Source organism: Staurois parvus, unplaced genomic scaffold (genome assembly GCF_062004578.1).
Source record: "Staurois parvus isolate SC_StPar_1 unplaced genomic scaffold, SC_StPar_1.0 ptg000137l, whole genome shotgun sequence".
In the NCBI taxonomy this organism is placed as follows: Eukaryota; Metazoa; Chordata; class Amphibia; order Anura; family Ranidae; genus Staurois; species Staurois parvus.
In genome coordinates, this window is record NW_028317933.1 from 13,232,650 (window position 1) to 13,256,500 (window position 23,851).

A 23,851-nucleotide genomic window follows, 5' to 3' on the forward strand; every position below is an offset into this window, starting at 1 on the left:
AAAACAGTTGACCACAAGCAAATTATGTGGAACATCACTGGGGGAGAACAGTGGCAACTATAACCTAGATGTGTCAAATACAGAGCAGGACAAGAGAGGCACTTTTAAATTCCCTTAATTTGTGCAATAAACTATACAGAAGGTAACTATAAAACTAAATCTAAGACCTTCCCGAAGACTGGACAGTACAAGATGGAGCCTAATGAATTGCTATAGCTAGGGTCACATGGCTCCTTGCTCTAAAGACTAATGCTTAATTTCTATGCAGAACTTAAACAAGAAAGAAAACGAAGGCTTCTGTCACTTTAAAAATTGTAGTCTGAAGAAAGACATTGCAACAAGCTCTGTAAAGTGACAGAGCAGGGGAATGATTGGGGGAGGAGGGGGATATATATTCACACAACTCATTTGGAGAATTAGCTCATGCATGGATGGTCAGCACTCAACAAACTAGTATGCCTTTTCAAATTAGAATGTGTGAAATTAAACAAATTACCTGGAGAAGAGGTGACACTAATTTCCCACTCTTGAATATCATCAAGCAAATAATTTTACGAATCTGTGCAGAATCTTCCTTTTAGTTTACATGATCAGGAACAAACATCAGAGGCATCAGACTTTAATTAATTAGCTTTATATAAAAATAGCGCACATGAAATTCTGGAGGGAAAAAAAAAATTCATAAAAAGGGTCCCGCTAGGCAATAAGTAGGAGGCCCAGGTGATGAGTCATACAGCAGGTGTCCAAATCCTATTTACAGACAAATCCCTGAAATTGTGCAATGTTCTGCAGAATATCCACATTCTGGGATAGCACAAAAAGGATTATTTTCACAAGGTCTCCAACAGATCCAGAATTCTCTTTTGTTCGCTTTCCCGAAACTCTGCGCTCTTCCCATCGCCTATGCTCTCTGAATATTCTGCAAGAAATCAGGGTGGATTGTGTTAAATACCATTTATTAATCCATTTATACGATACTTTTGGGCAGACTATCTCTTTTCTAAACAGAACTGCTGGCACTACATGGGGCAGTGTTCGAACATTAGCTGGCGTTTGAAGAAATCAAAAGGATCAAGGTAACCCAACACATAGTTAAAACGGAGGGCATGTCAGGTTGCCTTAATCGGATTAATTGATCTGCAATCACAAATTGGGTAAAATTGCCAGACTATTGCCTGTGTGTATCCAGCTTAATTCCTTGGCAGTGACAGAGTTCCAAATCAGTAGACTCTGCTAGCTAAAGCTCCAAATCAGGAGTGAAGTAGAATCCGCTATGTCCTGTGAGCAGGGCTGTGCAGCATGTTCTTACATTTTGTTAGTGGAAACTAGGAAGACTAAACAGGTTCACCTTTTAAAGGTAGTATTCAAAATACAAAAATAATGCTGTAGAGAGGAGAAGGGCAGAGAAGACTGACGCTCTTCTTGGTTACAGAGATCTATGGATCTTTTAGACAGGCGGACGGGAAAAGAGGGCATAAAGAAAGGTGGCCAAGATGTGGTTTTACAGTCCCCTGGCTGCTCACCCAAATTGTAACAATACAGCCAGACAGGGCTGTACACATTCAGCAGCCACAATACCAAAAAGGTATTCAGGAGGTGGCAGTAGCACCTCCTTAAAGCAAACTAGGCAAAAGCTGACATCTTCAGGTGGTTGGCATCCAGGTCTTGTTTCCTGGCTGCTTTCACCGGCCAGGCGGGGGTGACATCACTCCTGCGCAAGTGTGGAAGATCAGTCAACCTCGGTATTGACAATTTTCTACTGGGAGGTGCGCGTGCACAGCTCACTGTACAGGGCCAGGCAGGCAAAAAAGTAACTAACGCAGAAGAGACTTACACAAACTTGCCATGCCTCTTACCAACTACCTCAGATGGTTTACTTTCCAAAAAGAGGTCATTTGAAAGTATTTGTACTCTCCAACATTTTGGGGCCTTAAAAAATGAGTTTGGCAATCAGTAAATAAGGACTGATCAATTTTCAGATATATACCATAGTTTGTAGACACTGTAACTTTCACAGAAACCAATATGCACGTATTGGAATTTTATTTTTATACCAAAAGACATGTAGCAGAATACATTTTACCCTACATTTATGAAAAAAAAAAAATAGATTTTCTTGGATATTTTTATAAACAGAAAGTAGAAAATATTGTTTTATTGTTCCAAAAATCGTTATCAAATACCACCAGAAGAAATCTGTGTGAAAAATATTATATAAAAATGTCACTTGCGCACAGTGTTGCATGATCACGCAATTGCCAGTTAAAGTGCTGAACAGCAAACAAAAAAAAATGGCCTGGTCTTGAAGGGGGTAAAATCTTCCGGAGGCCAAGTGGTTAAAGCAACAATTTGGCCTCAGTATGTCCTTTTAGAGGAGGGGAAACTAAGACTACATGACACAACTCTGTTAAAACTCACCCTTCAGTACATGTCGCATAATTTTTATAGAGCTTCCCCTCATGGTCAAGATCTGCATCACTCTCTGCCGGACCTGAGCGAAAATCAAACATTAAATCATGTGGTGTGGTGAAAGAGAGAACGAGAGAGCAAGAGAGAGTGTGTGAGTGCGTGTGTGTGCGCAAGACTCAACAATTCAGGCAGCACCCACCTTCTTTACTTTCAAAATGGTACCTGCAGATTTGTAGATTATACTCAAACTGCAATAGGTAGAAAATGTCAAGCAGATGATGCTGCAGCACCTTGCCAATATTTTCAGAGTAACAAGAACACGTACTATAGTTCCAAATGTACAAAGTTTCTTATTCAGGTCAAGCAAGCATATGCAATAACAAACGCATGTCTGCCCAACAGTCCAGATGGAACCCCTCAGCTGGAATTAACATTGGCCAGACATTTCAAGCAATGTGGACAGTCTGTGCCCCAGCTTGGATGCTTTGTAATAGATCATATACCACAATCAAGCAGAGGAGGTGACAATGATTTACAATTCAAACACAAGAAAGTGAGATGGATACCAGACCTAGACAAGATTTATTTAAAGGGTCTGAACATTGGTTTCAGTTTACATGTAGATTTGTAATGTTTATGTTGATTTAGGGGTCTTTTTTTTTTTGTTTAGGTATTACCTTTGTGAATAGCCAGATAATGCTTCTACTATATTTCATTTCAATGTATTCTAGATTATTATTTCAGGTACTTATACAGCGCTGTCAATTTACGCAGCGCTTTTTACACACACACATACATATATATATATATATATATATACACACACATATACACACACACATACATACATATATATTATATATACACACACACATACACACACACACACATATATATATATATATATATATACACACACACACACACATATATATACGCACACACACATATATATACACACACATACACATATATATATATACACACACACACACACACACAGATATATACACACACATACACATATATATATACACACACATACACATATATATATACACACACATACATATATATATTACATTCACATCAGTCCCTAACCCTCAAGGGGTGTACAATCTGAAGTCCCTAATTCACATTCATACATACACATATTAGGGCCAAGTTAGACAGGAGCCAATTAACCTACTAGCATGTCTTTGGAATGTGGGAGGAAACCCACGCAAGCACAAGAACATGCAAACTCCATGCAGGAGGCACCATGGTTGGGAATCGAACCCATGACCCATTTACTGCAAGGCAGATGTGCTAACCACTAAGCCACTGTGCCTCCCGATGGGCTGCCACTTGTGTTAATTACTACAGGCGATACTCCCTTACGATTTCAGAGAGGGGTGATGCGCCTCCTATTGTATATGCATGCTTTACCGGAATGCTTGTGGATTTGAAAATGTTGTATATGTCACTGATGTGTTATGCTGCTGAGTGTTAATAATAACTTGAATTTTCCCTGTTTAAAAAGTCCTGTCAAGCCTTGATTTCTGTACACTGCCCTCCCCAGTCCCTGGTGCTCTGGAATGTATAAATCGGCTCTCCTCCTGTTGCTGTGGTTACCTGTGGCAGGTTGCTGTTGCAGATTTCTGCAATAATGTAGCACAGCAATTGAAGCAGAAACAGACCGGCATCCAGCCTGCGCAGGTAAAACTCATCCTCCAGATCATCATCTAGAATTTCTCCACGACGCACCATGTCCTGGGACAGCAGAAAAGAAATAGTAATAAAAAAAAGGGTTGTGTGTTCTGTCCTACAAGACATAGGCTGCCGAAGTAATAAAGAACAACTCCAACGCAAAAGCTGATCTGAAGCGATTGCTCAATTAGTCTTTTATCGCTATGATTTAACTTTCCCAGCAATGGGAGTGTCTGATAACTCAAAAAAAAGTTTTTGTGCCTGCCCCTTCCACTACACACAAAGGCCTCCAAAACCCCGGAATGCTGCACAAGCTACTTTCTTTATTCCCCCACACAATAAGCAGAATCGAGTACAAATGAAGGGAAGCAGAATTTTGGCCCTCTATTCTTACCTAAATTAGATTTACAACCCCCCTCCCTTCTTTTTCTTTCACAAGTACTTTTACTTTGTTAAAGAAATTGTGTTGTATTGATTTCTATCGGTTCTATTACTCTGCCACTAAAAATTCGCAAACATTTGCTCATGTTATTATCCAAAAACGTCCTGATGACGCAGGCTTGTTTCCTAAAGTGACTCTGTAGCTATTTTAAAGCGGAACTAAAATCTTAACACAAAAGACTGCTAAGAGGGTTTTTTTGGCAGAAGAGACATACAAAGTCTCTTCTGCCAAAAACTTCTTCCTATTTCCCCCATCAAGCTTTTTTTTTCCTGTACACAATGTGTACAGTCCCTGCTAATTTTCAGCATCCGTCAGATGCCGAGAACAGAGCTGGAAACAATGTAACTCCTGTGCGTGTGTGCAAGTGTAATGCAGGCCATACATGGTTTGAATTCCGAGCGATTTTTCGGCCGAAAATCGAAAGCGTCGTTCGCTCAGTAATCCAATTGTGCCATCAATGATTTCGAAAATCGGCCGACCAAGTCAGAAAGTTCACCCCATATAACAGGCGAAACTTCTGTTCCTTCCAGTTCACGGCCCATGCACATATTCTTTTCAGAAAAACGATCGTACGATTTGACCATCATTGAGTCAAAAATCGTTTTTCACAAATTTTCCAACATGGTCACCGAAAAGAGGAGGAACCACGAAAATCGGTCGGTGCAATTGACCCACTAACAGAGCGAAAATCGGCCAATTATTCTTAGGTCTGATTTTTGGACGAAAAATCATTTGCATTTCAACCCAGGTATGGCCGGCCTTATACCATCAGCTGCCACCCAATGGCCATAGTAGAGCTACAGGGGACTGGGAAGGAGAAGACAAAGAAGCAACAAAGCCTGCATTGGTCAGTACTGGAGGTGGGCACTCTCCTACATAGGTGTGCCATAGTACAAACGTAAGCCATGAATACTTGCACATTATGGCAAGAGCCCAACACCACCCTCCCCCACCCAGCAGACTTTAATTTAGTCCTAGAAAGTCCTGTTTGCAAAGAAAAGGTTCAAACCTATCTCGCCTTACACACGTCTGGGTGTGTCAGATACCTGGTCCCCTTCTGTACCCTGTGGATTCATCCACTTAGGAGACAGAGGAAGGAACCACAAAGCACAGAAGGGTACCAGACTTCCAAAACACTCAATTGTGCTGAACACTGAAGATTCTTTAGCAAGATCATATCTTCAAGAAAACAGATTTCAACTGTGTGGGCGATGGGACAGATAAGCTCTACTGGTTTTCATTACAAGCTGAACCTTTAACTCTATAGCGCTTCCTATAGAGGAATTTCAGCATACACAGCTCATTTATGCATTTATGAAAAATATAAACAATTTTATCCCATTTTGCCTAACCTGCAATCACAAGGTTCCTGAAATGTTGCAAGATATAAACAGTTTTCTCTTTCTGTAAAAAGATGTGTATATCTTTGATGTAAGGAAAAAAGTAGTTTTGCTATTCTGTACACCGCTGCAGTAAATAAATCAATAATTTGCCAATTGAACTTAACCCTCTGACCACATTGCCTCTCTTATTAAAAAGGAGGATTTTTACACTCTCCTCCAGGGAATAAGCTAAAACCTGGTGTCATCAGGAAAGCTTATGAAGAGTTTCTTCGCATCGTCTTGGAGATGGGAAAAATTGGAAAATAAAGAACTGATGGGGATTTGTACCAGCAAAATTGTCTGTCTTCTCCGATGAATATCTAGCTGTAAATAATCAGAGTTATAAGGCAAGTTCAGCCCAGAACAGAAGAGTTTCCTGTCTCAATGTCAATCCTCTAACAGGTAGGGAATACAGTGTTTGGTCCTTCAATAGATATGAAAGGCAAACTGCAGTACTTAGGATTTGCTTGAAACAAATGAGATACAAAAACTAACATGTTTTTCTCCTTCTATTTTCTTGTCTGCCACCCGCACAGCATCCAGATACTTAAAATACAGCTCCATCAGACGATCAACCTGTAAAAAAAAAAAAAAAAAAAAAAAAAAAAAGGGATACACAGAGGTTACCATAAAACCACAGAAAGTGATAAGGAAAGGGACAGTTTGGGATAACTTTTGGGACTGAAGGCTGACACAGGTACAAGGGGACCTGATATACACACTGACCTTCTCACAATCATTCTCTGTAAACTTGCTCAGAAGTCGTGTCCTCTGTTGTCCTCTCAGATTACGAAGCAGGGAGGCCAGAATGGAACAGACATGCTCTGTACCGATAAAAACATTTTTTTTGTTTTGTTTTTTAAGTATACATTTCACAAAGCCATTATACTGATTAGGTGGGATCTTACAGCAAATCCATAATCTCCCCTCCTCAGCAACATTGTTACCTTCCTCGCACCCCATGAGTCCCTTCAGCCACTGGGGTAAAGGAAATGTGCGGTACTTTCAGGTATAAGGGAGTGTTGCCTTTACCGTATGACAGCTTTATTATATGGTGGCAAGGAGCAAGGCTTATAGGCTATGTTCACCTTTACGAGCATGTTACATGTTACACCCATTTTTAGGGTGCAACATGCTCCTATGCACTCATTTCCCGCATCCAGCACTCTTCTCTCTGTGACAGTGGTCGTGAGATCTTCTCCCTGCACCTGCTGTCACAATCTGAAGACAGCGCTGCTGTGCAGGGCTCTGCCCACACGGCCGCATCATTCATTCAGTTGCCTGTGAATGAAAAGACTACAAGTACCGTCAGCCATTGCAGCTGACAGCTTGTAGTTATCAATGAACTAAGAGGGTGCTGGTGAGAGCTCTCGTAGTTTGTGGATTCTTCCTCCATTCAGTAACTGACTGCAGGAGTCTACCATTGCACCTGCGATCTGCTGATGGTGGGTGCAATGCTTTATAGGCAACAATATAAAAAAAATTAAATAAATGCACTTTTTTTTTTAAATTTAAAAAAAAAAAAAAAAAAAAATATATGTGCATTTATTAAATTTTTTTTTTTTTTATAAAAAAGATGAACTTAGCCTTTAACCAGTTGCAGACTCTACAGGGTGGCCGCTCTGTGTAGAATCACATATACATACATACACACACACACATAAATACACACACACACATACATGTGATTCTGCTTTTCCGGGTAGGGGGCATGCGGCCGCCTACTCGCTCTGTCATTGGCTTCCTTACATGTCAATCACCAGGTCCTGGCCAGCGATTCATGGCTGGGACCCGACAACTGGCGGAGCAACTGACAAGAGAGAGAGAGCTATGAATGTAAACAACGCAGATCTCTCTCCTGTCAGCAGGGATGTGCTGTTTTTTTTAGGGAGATAAAAACCAGCACATCCCCTAGTAAAACAGGGAACACCAATAAAAATTCCATAACACAGAGTTAACCCTTTGATCACCCCAGATGTTCACCTCTTCCTGCCCAGTGTCATTAGTACAGCGACAGTGCTTTTTATTAGCACTGATCATTGTATTGTCACTGGAGATGTCAGTGACAGTTAATCAGTTTCCACCCAACGTCAGTTAGTCTCACAATGCTCATTGTACGATCACAGTCCCGCTATAAGTCACTGATTGCCACCATTCCGAATAGGAGAAAAAAAAATCCAGGATCTATACCATTGTTTGTGGATGCTATCATTTTCACACAAACCAATATACACTTTTCACCAAAGACATGTAGCAGAATACATTTTGGCCTAAATTAATGAAGAAATTTTATTTTTTTTATTGGATATGTTTTATAGCAAAATATATATTTTTTTTAATGTTCCGTCTTTTCATTTATAGAGCAGAAAATAAAAAACCCAGTGGTAATCAAATACCACCAAAAGAAAGTTCTATTTGTGTGAAAAAATTATCAATTTCATTTGTGCACAGTGTTGCATGACTGCGCAATTGTCAGTTAAAGTAACGCAGTGCCATATAGCACAAGATGGCCTGGTCATGATGGGGGATAAATCTTCTGTAGGACATCGTTAAAACTATAAATACATGCTGTATTACGTCTACTCCTAGATTGTAAGCTCCAAGGAGCAGGGCCCTCCTATCCCTCTTGTATTGAACTGCATTGTTGCTGTATTGTCTCCCGTTATATTGTAAAGTGCTGAGCAAACTGTTGGCGCTATATAAATCCTGTATAATAATAATACTACTCGTAGTCACTATGGAGTTTGTTTTCTGTGGAAAAAAACCTGGTCGATCTTGCAGTTCTCCATCTCCCCCTTCTGTCCATGTCCTCACTCCAGTTCGGGGTTTTGCAGAGTAGTGTTGGCAGCTATTGCACATACTCAGTTTTCAGTGTATTTCTACCCTGAGCATTTCCTCCCTATCACATCTGAGCAGTCCATGTGACTATAGTGTCACACATGTGGGCATATACCCAGTGGCAAATGACAGCCCACTCCCTCCCTCTTCCTCTATGCCCACTAACCAGCTAAACACGATGGGGCTGAGATGTTACATCTGGATTGATGGAGGCTTCGCCTCCGTTATTCTAAGACACAAGCTGAAGGGGCGTGACACAGCTTGCATCTGGCAGAAATCTGCCCACACCAGATTCTTGCCAAAAATAATAAAGATTTGATTTCAAATAAATATTTGCATGACAATTTTTTTTTAATAAGAAGGACTGTACCAGTTACCCTCACACACTCAACATACATTACACTTGAGTATTTGTACATATGGTGCCAGGAGGCCACCAGTAAAATTAACCTATATTCTAGCTGACTGCCATAAAACATTTTTCTACAAAAGACGAACCAGTGTTTCCCAGGATATGTTGGGTTTTTTTACTGAGAATTGTGTCCAGCATTGAGCATTCTACCAAAAAAAAAAAAAAAAAAACACCCACAAAAACAAATGCTGTTCGTGAAGCAGATCCAATATGACTGTGCTTTGCCATAAAGGTCAGAGCCCGTAATGACAGCAGCATTTCTACTGGGAGAGGAACGAGTGCACTGAGGGTTTTAGCTTCCCGTCATCAAAAACTGACTAACAGTTTCACCTGGGACTGCTGTCTAAAGCAACATGCGGCGGGTGCTCCTGGGTAATCAGATGGATTAGCCTGCTGTGAAAGCAGCTCCCATAAAAGCCCGCTAGGATTTTCTGGCAGAAGACAATAAACATCCTGCATGGCATTCATGATAAGCTGTTCGCTGCAGTTCAGTGCAGGGCACGTCCTTCTTCTATGATAGTTTGCCATTTTGCTTTTAAAAGTACACTCCAGACAAACAAAAACTTAGCATTTATACTGACCTGATCAACTCGTAGAGTGCTTCTGATGTTTCCCCCTGCCATTCATGCTCTTCCCCAAGCCCTCAAGCTGACAATTTCCTCATCTTCTGAATGTGTTTAAAAAAGAGTAAGCCAGGGTGTTCCTTGATTCTAACACTGCCTATTCCCTTAGCTACCCACTGCAGCTTTGATTATCTACTGGTACACAAGACTGCAAAGTACAGAATCATGTAACAAGAGAATACAGTCCTACAGAGAAGCAATGTGATAAACCTGTCACATGTAGGAGGTCAGCATTTATTTAACTATATTTATTTAGAACTCGCTAAAACATTTTGGTTTATATGGTAGACGGTCAGGCTTTTACAGCTATGACCCCCATTAGGGAAAATCACCCTCACAATCTTTCCTTGTAAAAGAACAGGAGCTGAGAGGAAATATCCCAGTGGAACACCGATACTAGTGTAAATGGTTTCTCAGAAGTCTCACTTTCTAGACAGGAAGCAAAGGGAAATATAACCTATAGGAACACAGATAAAGGCTCCAACCCTTTTTGCATACTCAAATCAAGGGATTTACAGGTGCCTCCCCCCACCCCTTCACGCCTAAGTGTAAAACAAATCCTAATGCCTAAGCACAATTTTGCAATGTTGACACGTGTTAGTAAAACCGTACATATCATCACATCACTACTTTGTACATCCAGGTGAATCATACCTTGTTTTTTTTCCAGGACAAACTGGACTTTCATTTGGTGGTAAATGGTAATATCTCCTGATTTTTTTCATTATCAAAGGAAAGCTGGCCCAAAATAGTAAAAAATAACCAACTTTTTTTTATTTCGCTGTGTGTTTCTTGTTACTACCATAACCTACCACCAAAGAATAACCCAAAATATATTCTCCAGCTCTTGACGATCGCAGCGATACCATATATGTGTATGTTATTTGTTGTTTGTACCCGTAGAATAGCCCAGAATCAATAGTGCGCATTTTGTTTTTGTCTTTTTTTTTTTACCTAAAAACACACTGGACACCAAATTTTTTTAAAATCCTGACCTTTGACCCTTACCTTGACCTTTGACCCTGAACTAATCAAACCTTGATCTAGGTATTTTTTAACTCCTTCACGCCAGCTGCACGCAAATGTGCAGCATCCCGGCGTCTGGGCCTAGACGCCGAGTGGCCGCACATTTGCATTCATGTAGCAAAAAACATAAGTGCTGAGAGCGCGCGCCCTGCGCGCTCCCAGCACACATGTGCGGTACTCACGGAAAGGTCCCGGTCCACTCTTTCGATCGGGACCTTTCCCGATCATGTGACCGGCCGTGACATCATGGCGGCCACATGACACTAAGCCCCGCCCCGCCCACCTCCTGGCGCAGAAATTCCTCTTCACGCCGGGACGACCCGGCGTGAAGGGCTTAATATTTATCTTTTTTACAAACATTTTTGTTTTCCCCTCTATGCCAGGAGTTAGAGAGATACATTGCATCTCTCTCCTCCATTCATAGAGAGAAAACAAAACAAGGGGCCGGGCTGTACAGTGACTGATCACTGTAATAGCCTCTGATTGGTTATCACAGCGATCATGTGACCCGGATTCGTGAGTCCAGGGTCTCGATCATTAGAACGGGGCCCGGTGCTCTCAGTGACACCGCGGTCTTTGTGCTGGGAATGCGGTGTGCGGCACGCTCCCAGCAGAAAGACAGGTGCGCAAATATGCGGCCCCACGGAAAAAAGCCCAGTTCTGTGAGGCCGCATATTTGTGTTACGTCGACGTCAAGGGGTTAAAGGTGCTGAAGAGGTTTTAGGTTTCACTGGAGTACACAGTGCACGCTAAACACGCTACAGGTTACTGAGAAGCTAAGTGATTGTCTTCAAAACTGAACTATTTAATATATTCATTAAAGAATCATTAAATGTATTAAAAACAAAAACCCAGCAAACAACCAGTCAAGCATCTGTCTTGGTGTCGAGTCAATTAGGAGCCCACCAGGCTTATTTGCAAGCAAATGTGCTAGTAAGGAACAAGCTTACAGGAGGAGAGAGCAGAGGGATGAGCGCATCAGTCTGCGGTTGCTCCTTCGCTGTCCAATCACAGGTTGGGGATAGGCCAGTGACCTATCTGTACTGCTAAAGTAAAGAAAAATCACGTCAGCAGCCTGGCTGCTATTTTTGCCATGCTATTTCTCAGGAGAGAAAAACAAATCCTTTGGCAGTTAACACACTCCCATATACGTCAAACATGGCGGTAGTTGTGTTTGTGGAGTTCATTTTTAAAGCTAAACTGAAAAGGACTTTAGTACTGCTGTAGTGATTCCCAACTTGGACTAGCAGTTCAGAGATTGATTTTCCTCAATGTCTGAAGCTGCTCTTCAGTGAAGAGAAGGCAGTCACTTTCTTGCTTTCCTATAATCCTGTTTTTTGCAGAAATCTGGCTTTACGCAGTGTGTTGTGTAGTGGGCAGACGTGTAGGAGAGGCATTGCTGGTTCATTATTTTTGTAAGCATCTAACAGAAAGCAGAGTGGCCACTTGTCACAAAGTAAACACTGCCAATATCGGTTTCCTAACCCTCATGCTCCTTTTCAGAGACGCCGGTCTTCTTCATCTTTTTAGGGGATTTCATGAAGAGTGGGAAGATGGTCCTAAGCCCCAGGATGTCCACAAATTTGTGACAGTTGTCGCTGCCCTCAGGGCCAATCATGGCGTGATCCAACACACGAAGTGCACTGCAGCGTGACATTTTCTTCTCTCTGCACAAGAAAAAGATTTAGATTCCCTCAGAGGTTTAGGCATTTCACAGCAATACCATACTGTGCTAATGAAGAGACTATTTTCATGTTTGGTACTTTATGGTTATTAAAAAAAAAAAAGGGGCGGGGGGGGGGGGAAGAGACAGTGCAAGTAACGACAGTTTACACGTACACTTGCAAATGGTCGTGACTTTGATCATTGCTCTGCTGAAGATCCTGCTGTGCCCTGTGGTTTCTCTTGTCTGCTGCATCACTACTGTGTCCTTTAGTGATGCTGAGGCTGCTGGATGGAGTCACAGAGTGCAGCAGGGTGGTATAGGTATGTGACAGCTCTTCCAGAGGCTGCAGCTGTGCAGCAAAGTGATGGTTCAATTCAGTGCCCAATGAAGAGGTAAGCATGAACAGTTGTCTTTTGCACTGCCCCCCCCCCCCTTTTTTTTTTCTGTTAATAGACTTGGGACAGTGTCACTTTAGGTGCGCTTTGAGTGCTTACTTCTATCTGCATGTCCCTCCAATGCATCAACACTTTCATTACAAACCATACTTGCCTAAAAAGATTGATTTAGTTCCTTTGATGTAATGACTGATAGAGTCGCAGAATAGACCATTTAATGCAATGATTTTGAAGTGACTGTAATAATGAACAATCTTATTAGTTAGTATATGTATAGACATTCTAAAAGATACGTTCACCTTCAAAACATGTTACTTGTTACATGTTCCACCCATTTTTAAAAAGGTGGAATATGTACCACAATCCAGCTCCTGCAGCCTCTCCCTGCTCACCCCTCCTCGCTGTGACAGCAGGCCAGGAGATCTTCTCCCCCCGAGCCCGCTGTCACAATTTAAAAATAACGCAGCCATGCGGGGTCTAACCACATGGCCATGTCATTCATTCAGTTACCCGTGAATGAATGTCTACAAGTACCGTCAGCAGTTGCTGCTGACGGCATGTAATTCTCAGTGTACTAAGAGGGTGCTGGTGAGTTCATTGATTTTTTTCTGCTCTCCTCAGGCAACTGCCTTCCCGCACAAGGTACCGACAGACAACTATGCTGAGAGACTCTACAGGAGCCTGACATTGCACCCACATCAACTGATGTTCTGCAGGCTTCTCACCAAAAAAAAATAAATGCACATTTTTTACCTGCATTTTCTTAAATAGGTGAACTTATCGTTTAATATCACCTCGTTTCTCACTCTTATGTCTATTTAGGGACAAAGTGCATCAAAATTGGAGGCAAAATGCGGCTGTCAATCTACTTTCATCAAACAAAAGTGCTGAGCATGGGTCTCTTTGCTTCAGTAAGGTCCATCTGGTAAGCTCATCGTTCACCAGTCTTTGTGGGCAACACTTTTATTTTTGCATTTGTAGGCTAATGTACTTTACTAAGCAAGTTTCATTACTTCATGTACCTTAGCATTAGATTCATAAGCTGCAACCCTTCTCCCTTCAGGAACCTCTCCCTGTTACTGCTGAGCATTAGGCAGGAGCAAAGACCATCAAACAGATTCTCCATCATCTCCTGTTCCTCTGCTGTGCTAGGATCGTGCCGCTTGAACACCTGAAACCAAAACGTTTAAAAGAAGCCCATATTTTAAGTTATTAATACAATGTTTGCCTTAAAGTAACCTTTCATATTTCCACATGCTTAATGCTGGAGAGATCTGTAGATTGGCCGCTAAAGAAGATTAAAAGCTGAACTCCAGGCAAACCGCTAAACATACATACAGTCAGGTCCATAAATATTGGGACATTGACACAATTCTAACATTTTTGGCTCTATACACCACCACAATGAATTTGAAATGAAACGAACAAGATGTGCTTTAACTGCAGACTGTCAGCTTTAATTTGAGGGTATTTACATCCAAATCAGGTGAACGGTTTAGGAATTACAACAGTTTGCATATGTGCCTCCCACTTGTTAAGGGTCCAAAAGTAATGGGACAGAATAATATTCATAAATCAAACTTTCACTTTTTAATACTTGGTTGCAAATCCTTTGCAGTCAATTACAGCCTGAAGTCTGGAACGCATAGACATCACCAGACGCTGGGTTTCATCCCTGGTGATGCTCTGCCAGGCCTCTACTGCAACTGTCTTCAGTTCCTGCTTGTTCTTGGGGCATTTTCCCTTCAGTTTTGTCTTCAGCAAGTGAAATGCATGCTCAATTGGATTCAGGTCAGGTGATTGACTTGGCCATTGCATAACATTCCACTTCTTTCCCCTAAAAAACTCTTTGGTTGCTTTTGCAGTATGCTTTGGGTCATTGTCCATCTGCACTGTGAAGCCGCGTCCAATGAGTTCTGAAGCATTTGGCTGAATATGAGCAGATAATATTGCCCGAAACACTTCAGAATTCATCCTGCTGCTTTTGTCAGCAGTCACATCATCAATAAATACAAGAGAAGCAGTTCCATTGGCAGCCATACATGCCCACACCATGACACTACCACCACCATGCTTCACTGATGAGGTGGTATGCTTAGGATCATGAGCAGTTCCTTTCCTTCTCCATACTCTTCTCTTCCCATCACTCTGGTACAAGTTGATCTCGGTCTCATCTGTCCATAGGATGTTGTTCCAGAACTGTGAAGGCTTTTTTAGATGTCGTTTGGCAAACTCTAATCTGGCCTTCCTGTTTTTGAGGCTCACCAATGGTTTACATCTTGTGGTGAACCCTCTGTATTCACTCTGGTGAAGTCTTCTCTTGATTGTTGACTTTGACACACATACACCTACCTCCTGGAGAGTGTTCTTGATCTGGCCAACTGTTGTGAAGGGTGTTTTCTTCACCAGGGAAAGAATTCTTCGGTCATCCACCACAGTTGTTTTCTGTGGTCTTCCGGGTCTTTTGGTGTTGCTGAGCTCTCTGGTGCGTTCCTTCTTTTTAAGAATGTTCCAAACAGTTGTTTTGGCCACGCCTAATGTTTTTGCTATCTCTCTGATGGGTTTGTTTTGTTTTTTCAGCCTAATGATGGCTTGCTTCACTGATAGTGGCAGCTCTTTGGATCTCATCTTGAGAGTTGACCGCAACAGATTCCAAATGCAAATAGCACACTTGAAATGAATTCTGGACCTTTTATCTGCTCATTGTAATTGGGATAATGAGGGAATAACACACACCTGGCCATAGAACAGCTGACAAGCCAATTGTCCCATTACTTTTGGTCCCTTAACAAGTGGGAGGCACATATGCAAACTGTTGTAATTCCTAAACTGTTCACCTGATTTGGATGTAAATACCCTCAAATTAAAGCTGACAGTCTGCAATTAAAGCACATCTTGTTCGTTTCATTTCAAATCCATTGTGGTGGTGTATAGAGCCAAAAATGTTAGAATTGTGTCAATGTCCCAATATTTATGGACCTGACTGTATATGACAGTTGCTTACCTGCCAAGATATTTGTATTTCTGTCTACCTACGTCTGAAATCTACAGAGCTCTTCCACATAGCACAGTCTTGTCTGGCAGGGCAGGAGAACCGATTCTTCTGTGCAGTTATAAAACACTTGCAGGTTTTGTCCTTCCAGCCAGTGACTGTAGAGTGAAAGGAGAAGCAGCAGACTAATACACTTGTGTCTGGCACTCTGCTCTCTCCTCCTGTCAAAATGCCCTTATAAGCACATGAACACTGCAGCACAACCAGTACATTTAAAGATGAAGTTTAGCCAATTTTCTTTTCCTGTACAGCTTCAGTTACATTACTTACCAGAAATGAAATATGTCCCATGTTTCACAGGCAGCTGGATCCTAGAGAATCTTAACTACGAGGATGCCTGTCCTCTTCCTGTCTCTGAACTTCTGGCAGGGTTAATAGCTTCGGGCTGAGCTGTGCAAGTTGTTCCAGGGACCCCCCCCCCCTTTCTCCATTGAGAAACGTTATTTCATCGCTTTCACTGCCTCATTCACAGATAGCATTTGAGACAGTGATAGCAATCAAAGAATTTTTCTCAATGGAAGAAGAGTGAGGAGGGGGTGGAACTTCAGTGCAACTTTTTTACAGCAGCTCAGCCTGACGCTTTTAACAATTGCAGTACTGGACGATCAGAGAGAGGAAAAGGGTGGTGCATCCCTGTAAAGATTTCTGCAGGATCCAAATCACTGCATGTCATAGGACATAATTCATAAGTAATGTGACAAAAGCGGTCACGAATTAAAACTTGCCCTGCAGGACACCCGACTGACATCTTGTGATGCTTCTACCTCTATTAGCGCTGCTGTAAAGAACGTATGAAGATAATCAGTGGCTAAATCAATACAGCACTACATTTGTGTCTTTTAGATCTGTTTGAGTTCAACTTTAAAACAATTGAATAGAACAGAGAAAATTTTAGATATTTTTTTTTTTTTTTTTTTTTAAGAGCCATGAAAAACTACGGGAGTATTTTTTGTAAAGGAAAAAGAATGACAGAAAGGTTCTAAAAAGGTAAAAACAGCTTCCATATGCAGAAACTAGTATAAAAAGTATTATGAAGAAAACAAAAATTGTTGTGCAGGAAGGTATCTAGTTATTGAAGCATAGTGGGTGGCACAGGTTTGGCTCCAGCGGACAATGACATGGGCAGACATGCATTGACATTCTCTTGTAAAAGCTGAGGCAGCAGTCTACCACCATACACTCGGAGAGATGCCAAGGTGTAAACGGGTAGGAAGTGGGAGGCCCTCACCGATAACTGCTGAAGCAGCACGTCTATTCCATCCAGCTCCCCCAGGAGTTCCCGAGTGTCTGTGAGAGGGGAAGATAATGTCAGCACACAAGAATAAATCCATCAGCACAGAGGATCAATACACTGTGACAGGGGGCAAGACGGTACACGATGCTGAGCAGGGAGGAGATAGACGAGGGAGTGAAACTGAGAATGAAGAGCAGGCACCTGTATAGAAGAGAACTACATCATAGACACATTGAAAGATGAAAATTACAGTTAGCGACTGAATTCAGAGGCAATATTAGAGAGAGCCATAATAGCACAAGAAGGGATGAAGATTGCTGAATGGGAGGAGGCAATTAAACTGAAGAAAAGGACAAATTCTAAACTCTAAGAAAATAAGCAGAAAATGACAGTGAAATCATAATCCTCTTACCATCATTGTTCTGTAGAAGAATGGCCAGGATTTCACTGCAGTAGAGCTTGTTGGCATCAAATGGCATCTTGGCCTGTGCGGCACAGAAAATAAGGGCATTCAAGCAGCGGGAAACATTACGAGCAATATGGGAAGCATAGAGAGTAGGAGGCAGTCTTGAAGATGGATAAATGTGTTGCAAACTGGCATTTGGGGAGGAAGGAATAATGAGCATAATGACAAAAAACAGCGGTCTGCAAGAGGCATAAACTACTGAATGCAACATCTCAAATATGGCATCATATGTTAGAACATGGAAAAGTCTGAGATTATTTAGGCATTCCACAAACATAACCGGAACATCTATCATTGTGATATAGAAACTGTCCGCAGGTGACACTTTCACCATTGCAAAATAATAATAAAGAGTACTGTTCAGTCATGTACATGTTTGCACTGGACCAGGGGCGGACTGACAACTCATGGGGCCCCCGGGCAATAGGGGATCATGGGGCCCCTGTGTCCTCCCCCACACCCAAAATAGCCTATGAAACAGCCAATGAAAGGTACAGGGGCATCTCATGGGGCCCCCTACTGACCCCGGGCCCTCAGGCAGTGCCCGAGTGCTCAGATGGTCAGTCCGCCCCTGCACTGGACAGAGGCATCAGACATCCACTTCAACCACTTCGTCTGGACACTTTCACCCCCTTCCTGCCAGGCCAAATTTTCAGCTTTCAGTGCAATCACACTTTGAATGACAATTGCGCGGTATATGCAACACTGTACCCATATTAATATTTTAGCATATTTTTGAGACCGATAAAACTTTATTTTGGTGGTATTTATTCACCACTGGGATTTTTATTTTTTTACTATATAAATGAAAAAAGTCCAAACATTTAAAAAAAAAAAAAAAAAAAAAAAAAAAGGGTTTTTCTTATAAAATTCTGCAAATGATCTTTCTTTATAAATCTTGCCCAAAATGTATTCAGCTATCTTTTTAGTAAAAAAAAAAAAAAATAACCCCCCAAATTAGTTTATAGCCAAAAATTATAATTTTTCCAAAAATTTTTTAAATTTAATTAATTTATTTTTTTAACATACTGTCACCCTAGCAGTAGAGCGTCAACATAGTGACCTTGTACTACTCGTGAGGGGGGATGAAGATTTTTTTTCTTCTTTACACTGATTGCTTTTACACCCATAACGGCTGTAAAAGCAATCATTTCTCCTCCTCTCTGGCTGCATTCTTGCAGCCATTGAGAAATACTGTGAGAGCTGTGATTGGTCACATGGTACAAGGCTGTTGTGAATAGCCTTGTGCCATGTGACCTCTGTGATCATTCACAGATTTCACTAGTAGTAAGCAATGTCAGCAAGTGACATCTTGCTTACTACTATTCATGTGATCACGGACTGACCAATCAGTGATCACATGATCAGGACCTCTCACAGAAGTCCCTTACAGCGATCGGCAGGATGGCAGGCGGGAGTGTGGTTTTCCGGAGGACACAGCGGGCACCGGATCACGGTGCCGCGCGCTCCCAGGGAGCATGCACAGGCAGGGAATGCGGGACAAAATTTATAAATGACCACCCGCTCCTGCACTGCTCCCGTCCGGCCATTTATGTACATGGGCCAGATGGGAAGTGGTTAAGCTCAGTTCACTACACCATGTACAAAACTCAGTCAAAGCTTACATTCTAGCTAAGAGACTGTATGAACGTCCATTTCTCTCAAAGTTTGCCATGTTTTATAATCTATTCAGAGATCTACAGTTCAAACAGAATTAAAGAAAACATGCATTGATGGATAATAAAGTGCCATTGCTGACCATTTCTCAAAACAATGCCTGGCTGTTATGCTGCTTCATTGGCTTCAATGCTTTGTAAGACTGACTGGGAACCAGACTACTGATAGTGTAGTCTGTCTTCACTATTATTAGACAGAAAAAAAAATGAAATTAAAACCTGTAAAAGGGAAATACTACTGACAGTCTGACAGGCAGCAACTCAACTCTCCACTCTCTGGCAGACCCACAGCCACTGCTGGTATATGACACTTCCTAGGGGGTCACATGCCATGTCTCCCGCCGAGTGATGTAGTTTCTCCTGCCAGTTGCTACGTACCTACTGTGTCCAGATACCAGCGGGGGTTGAAGCTCTGCAAAAGAGCCAAGACTGAAGTTGCTACCCAGCAGATTGGTACCTATTAAGCAGCTCATACATTAATCTTTTTTCTTTTTGTTCAACCAGCGGGTTGAAAATAAGGGGAAAACCCATTTTCTTTAGAAGTGCTCTATTAGTTAGATCGTGTTTCCGATAAGCTTGATGTAGTAAAAAATGACAAAAAAAAAAAAAAAAAAAAGCACAGGTTGAATGAAAAAGGCACCATGCTGGAAATGTCAAGGAGGAAGGTGGGGAAAGAGAAATCAATTTACCCACCTTTAAGCGTTTTAGCAGCCATTGGAGCAGGCCTTGCTGTGCTGCCTCAGTGCAGATCTCAGGGCGGAATTCAGTCATGTTCTCAATGATTGCTGAAAGAAGAAAAGGTTATCACTGAACACGTGCAGCTACAGATCAATACTGTTCCCAATGTCCTGTCTATATAATTGCAACACAACTGGCATACAACACCTCACATAAAGACCCATAAGGTCTTGAGAATTTATTACACTTTCATTGTTTTTCTATGCAGGTATAAAAATTATCTATACATTACACGCCAAAATATAGCACATGAATTGTATTGAAATTAACTGTACAATTTTGATTCAATAATGTTTTGTTTAAATATGCAATAATGCATATATTTCAATGTTTATCAGTAGGTGGAGCTCTGTGCGGTTTGGAAGGCTCTGATACAGCGCATTAAATGATTAATGACTCAAGGACACACCTCCCTCACTCTCTTCTAAAAGACAGAACATCTTAATTAGGTGGTCTGCAGCGACTACCAGCAACCAGAAAGAGTTTTTACAGAGTTACATTAAGTTAGTGTATAAGCTTGTTAACTTAACCACTTCCCGACCGGCCGTTGCATATAAACGGCTGGACGGTGGCAGTGCAGGGTCGGGTGGCTGTCTATAAACGGCCTCCCCGCACCCTGCTTGTGCGCGCTCCCTGGGAGCGCACAGCACCGCGATCCGGTGCCCGCTGTGTCCTCCGGACACAGTGAAACACTGATCGTCGGCCGGGACCTCTGTACGAGGTCCCGATCATGTGATCACTGATTGGCCAATCAGTGATCACATGCAAAGTAGTAAGCAAGATGTCACTTGTGACATCATTGCTTACTACGTGTGAAATCTGTGAATGATCACAGAGGTCACATGGTACAAGGCTATTCACAACAGCCTTGTACCATGTGACAAGCTGTGACCAATCACAGCTCACTCAGTACTTCTCAATGAATGCACACAGAGAGAAAGAGAAATGATTGCTTTTACATCCAATATAAAAAAAAACAAATCATCACCCCCTACAAGTAGTACAGTGTCACAGTATGTAAAAAAAAATAAAGAATATAAAAAAATAAAATAAAAATGTAAAAAAAAAAAATGTTTAAAAATTATAATTTTTGGTTATAAACTAATTTTGATTTTTTTTTTTTTTTTTACTAAAAAGATAACGGAATACATTTTGGCAAAGATTTATGATGAAATATTTATTTGCAAAATTTAAAAAAACAAACTTTTTTTCAAAATTTTTGGACTTTTTCTTTTACATAGCAAAAAAAATTAAAATCCCAGCAGTGAATAAATACCACCAAAATAAAGCTTTATCTGTGTCAAAAAGATGGTAAAAATTCATTTGGGTACAGTGTTGCATGACCGCGCAATTGTCATTCAAAGTGTGATAGCGCTGAAAGCTGAAAATTGCCCTGGTCAGGAAGGGGGTAAAAGTGTCCGGTCTGGAAGTGGTTAATGAAGAACTCAGAGCAAAACTCCCATGCTGTGGGGCTGTGCCCGTACTCCATGGGTTAGTGGCTTGTTGTTGTCTAGGGGACTGCAGAGCAGAGATATACTTTCCTAATTCACCGATCCTCTGATCACAAGACCAGTCCCTGCCACTCCTGCCCCACAGCACGCTAGGGGTCCTGTGAATGGACTGTTCCTGACATCATCACGCCCACAGACTGGCTCCAGACGTGGGGATGGCAGGCAGGAGTGTGGTTTTCCGAAGGATCGCCTTTCGGTGCGCCCCTAGACAAAAGGAGCAGTTAACCCGTGCAGTTCAATTTTCATGGAGTTCTTCTTTAAAAACCAAATTGAAAATAAATAAAAATGGACCAAACAGAATTTGTGCTTTACCACGCAGAGCAAAATAGGATTTTTGTATACCACATAAAATCCTTTTCTTGAAGTCCATTGAGGGACAAGTCATAAACCTTCGCAAAAGCATTCCAACTGAGGGGTGGGCAACACAGTAAACAGCTACCAACACGCACAACTAGAAACAACAGAACTGGGGTCTGCCTGCAGCTCAAAATACTTCATGAGGAATCTGGTCCATCTGGTAGATCTCAGAACTTATGAACAGAAAAACAGATGGCAGCCTTTAAAATCTGAGAAACAAGAGGCTTGATGACAAAAAAAAAGCTGAAGAGGTGCTCACTGCCTTGGTGGACTGGGCCTTAATTTGGAAAGGGGGCACCCAATCTTTGAGAACATAAGACTGAACAATGGTCTGTCTAAGCCACCTAGAAATAGAACAAGGAGCCAGGACATCCTCGCTGGGCCCACCCTGGATTAAAAAACAAAAAACAAGAACTTATACAGCCTGAACCACATTTAGACAATGACAGATTTTTCCCACAATGACTGAATGTTGTGTTGTTGCAGTTGTCTGGAATGAAAATGGGCAAAGGTAACTGCCATAAAGGAAGGTACCGTCAACTCCAAGACTCATGTAGAAGAGGACAGCTTCTGGATTGAGGAACATGAATTGGAGTCTGAGGTTTCTCCAGAGGAAGGAACAGTCTTGGAACAGGAATATGCCCGGGTCCAGCCAAAGACACTCAAAGCAACGAGTCACATTCTGCAACAGTATTTAAGAGTTCTGAATCTACCTGAACCTCTGCAACATCTGGACAGAGAAACATTGTCCAGCCCTCACTGATGGTTCCCTCAACAGATGGTTGACCAAGTAATCCATGATGGGGATACCCAGAAAGCACAATAAAGTCAGCCTCTTGTTGAACATACAAGGCGCAGATGACCAGTTGAATGGAAGAACAACGAACTGGTAGTGCAGAAGTGGACTTCAAAGTGAAAGTTGAGGGCATGCTAAAGAGAAAGGGGTGTTTCTTGAGAGGGATGGATGGATGGAAATGACTTACCAGTCTATTCCTTAGGCTTCTGAGGAACGCAAGTGCTTTTGCCCCCCCCCCCCCCAGCAGCATCCGTGATGATAGTATCCAGAGATGGATCAAAGCAGCAACATCGCTTCTTGGAAGTAAGCCAAGCACTTAAACCAAAGGGCCCTGCACATAGGTATTGACAAAAGGCCATTGTGAGGCAGAAGAGAATAGAAGACTTCTAAGAGGCTGTCAAAGCTAATGTTCAGCTGTTGCACGTGATTCATGATCCAAGGTTCAATGGCAGCAGTGGCCAGCTAGACTTTGACAAAAACAGACATGGTTTGAAAGAGAATTACAGCCAAAACCAGATGTAAAACTTAAGTGTTAATAAACCCAGGACCCTGCATTCACTATATCTGGTCTCCCACAGTACACAGAACATGGAAATGCAATTATTTTAGTAAATATAAACTGTTAAATATCCTCTCTCATCAGCAGTTAGAGCAGTCTTGTGGCTTCTAGCAGTGACCAGCAGGGCACTGGATAAAGCTTGTGGGAGGAGTTTTCTTTCTGCTCTAGGAGGATGCAAAACCCCTGACCCTCTGTCTGGACAGGCTTATTGGCCTGGTGCTGATCACATGCACTCTTCCAAAAAAAAAAAAAACCTCTCTAGCAATACACAGCAAACTGAGCATGTGCATGTGGCTAGAGGTTCAGTCTGTCTTATCAGGTGGACATTTGAACATGAGGAGGGGCAGAGAAGAAAGGATCAAAACAGTCTTTTTACACAATACAGAGGATTAACCCCTTAGGTTCCACAGCGAGTATAACAAGAATGCTTTACTGCATATACAGACTGATTTTACCATTGTGGGTGAAGTGACACTTTAAGCTGCTAAAGAGAACATGGTTCTGTAAAAGGCGCCAAGCCATTTATAAGTTGGATCCCTGAATGCAGCAGTATCCACCACAAGTATGGTAGTCACTTTGG

General features: G+C 41.8%; 1 protein-coding gene across 1 annotated transcript in view; it reads right to left on the reverse strand.

The window, feature by feature from the left end:
* Positions 1 to 618: 618 nt before the first annotated feature.
* Positions 619 to 23,851, reverse strand: part of CTNNBL1 (catenin beta like 1) — a 73,252-nt gene continuing 50,019 nt past the window's right edge. Inside the window, exons 7-16 of the mRNA XM_089673373.1 lie at positions 20,004 to 20,095; positions 17,581 to 17,653; positions 17,163 to 17,221; positions 13,905 to 14,053; positions 12,307 to 12,488; positions 6,649 to 6,746; positions 6,418 to 6,498; positions 4,024 to 4,161; positions 2,419 to 2,491; positions 619 to 919 (exon numbers count right to left, since the gene is read on the reverse strand). Of these exons, the coding sequence (XP_089529499.1) occupies positions 831 to 919; positions 2,419 to 2,491; positions 4,024 to 4,161; positions 6,418 to 6,498; positions 6,649 to 6,746; positions 12,307 to 12,488; positions 13,905 to 14,053; positions 17,163 to 17,221; positions 17,581 to 17,653; positions 20,004 to 20,095 (1,034 nt within the window). The 3' untranslated portion in view covers positions 619 to 830. The remainder of the gene's footprint in view (positions 920 to 2,418; positions 2,492 to 4,023; positions 4,162 to 6,417; positions 6,499 to 6,648; positions 6,747 to 12,306; positions 12,489 to 13,904; positions 14,054 to 17,162; positions 17,222 to 17,580; positions 17,654 to 20,003; positions 20,096 to 23,851) is intronic.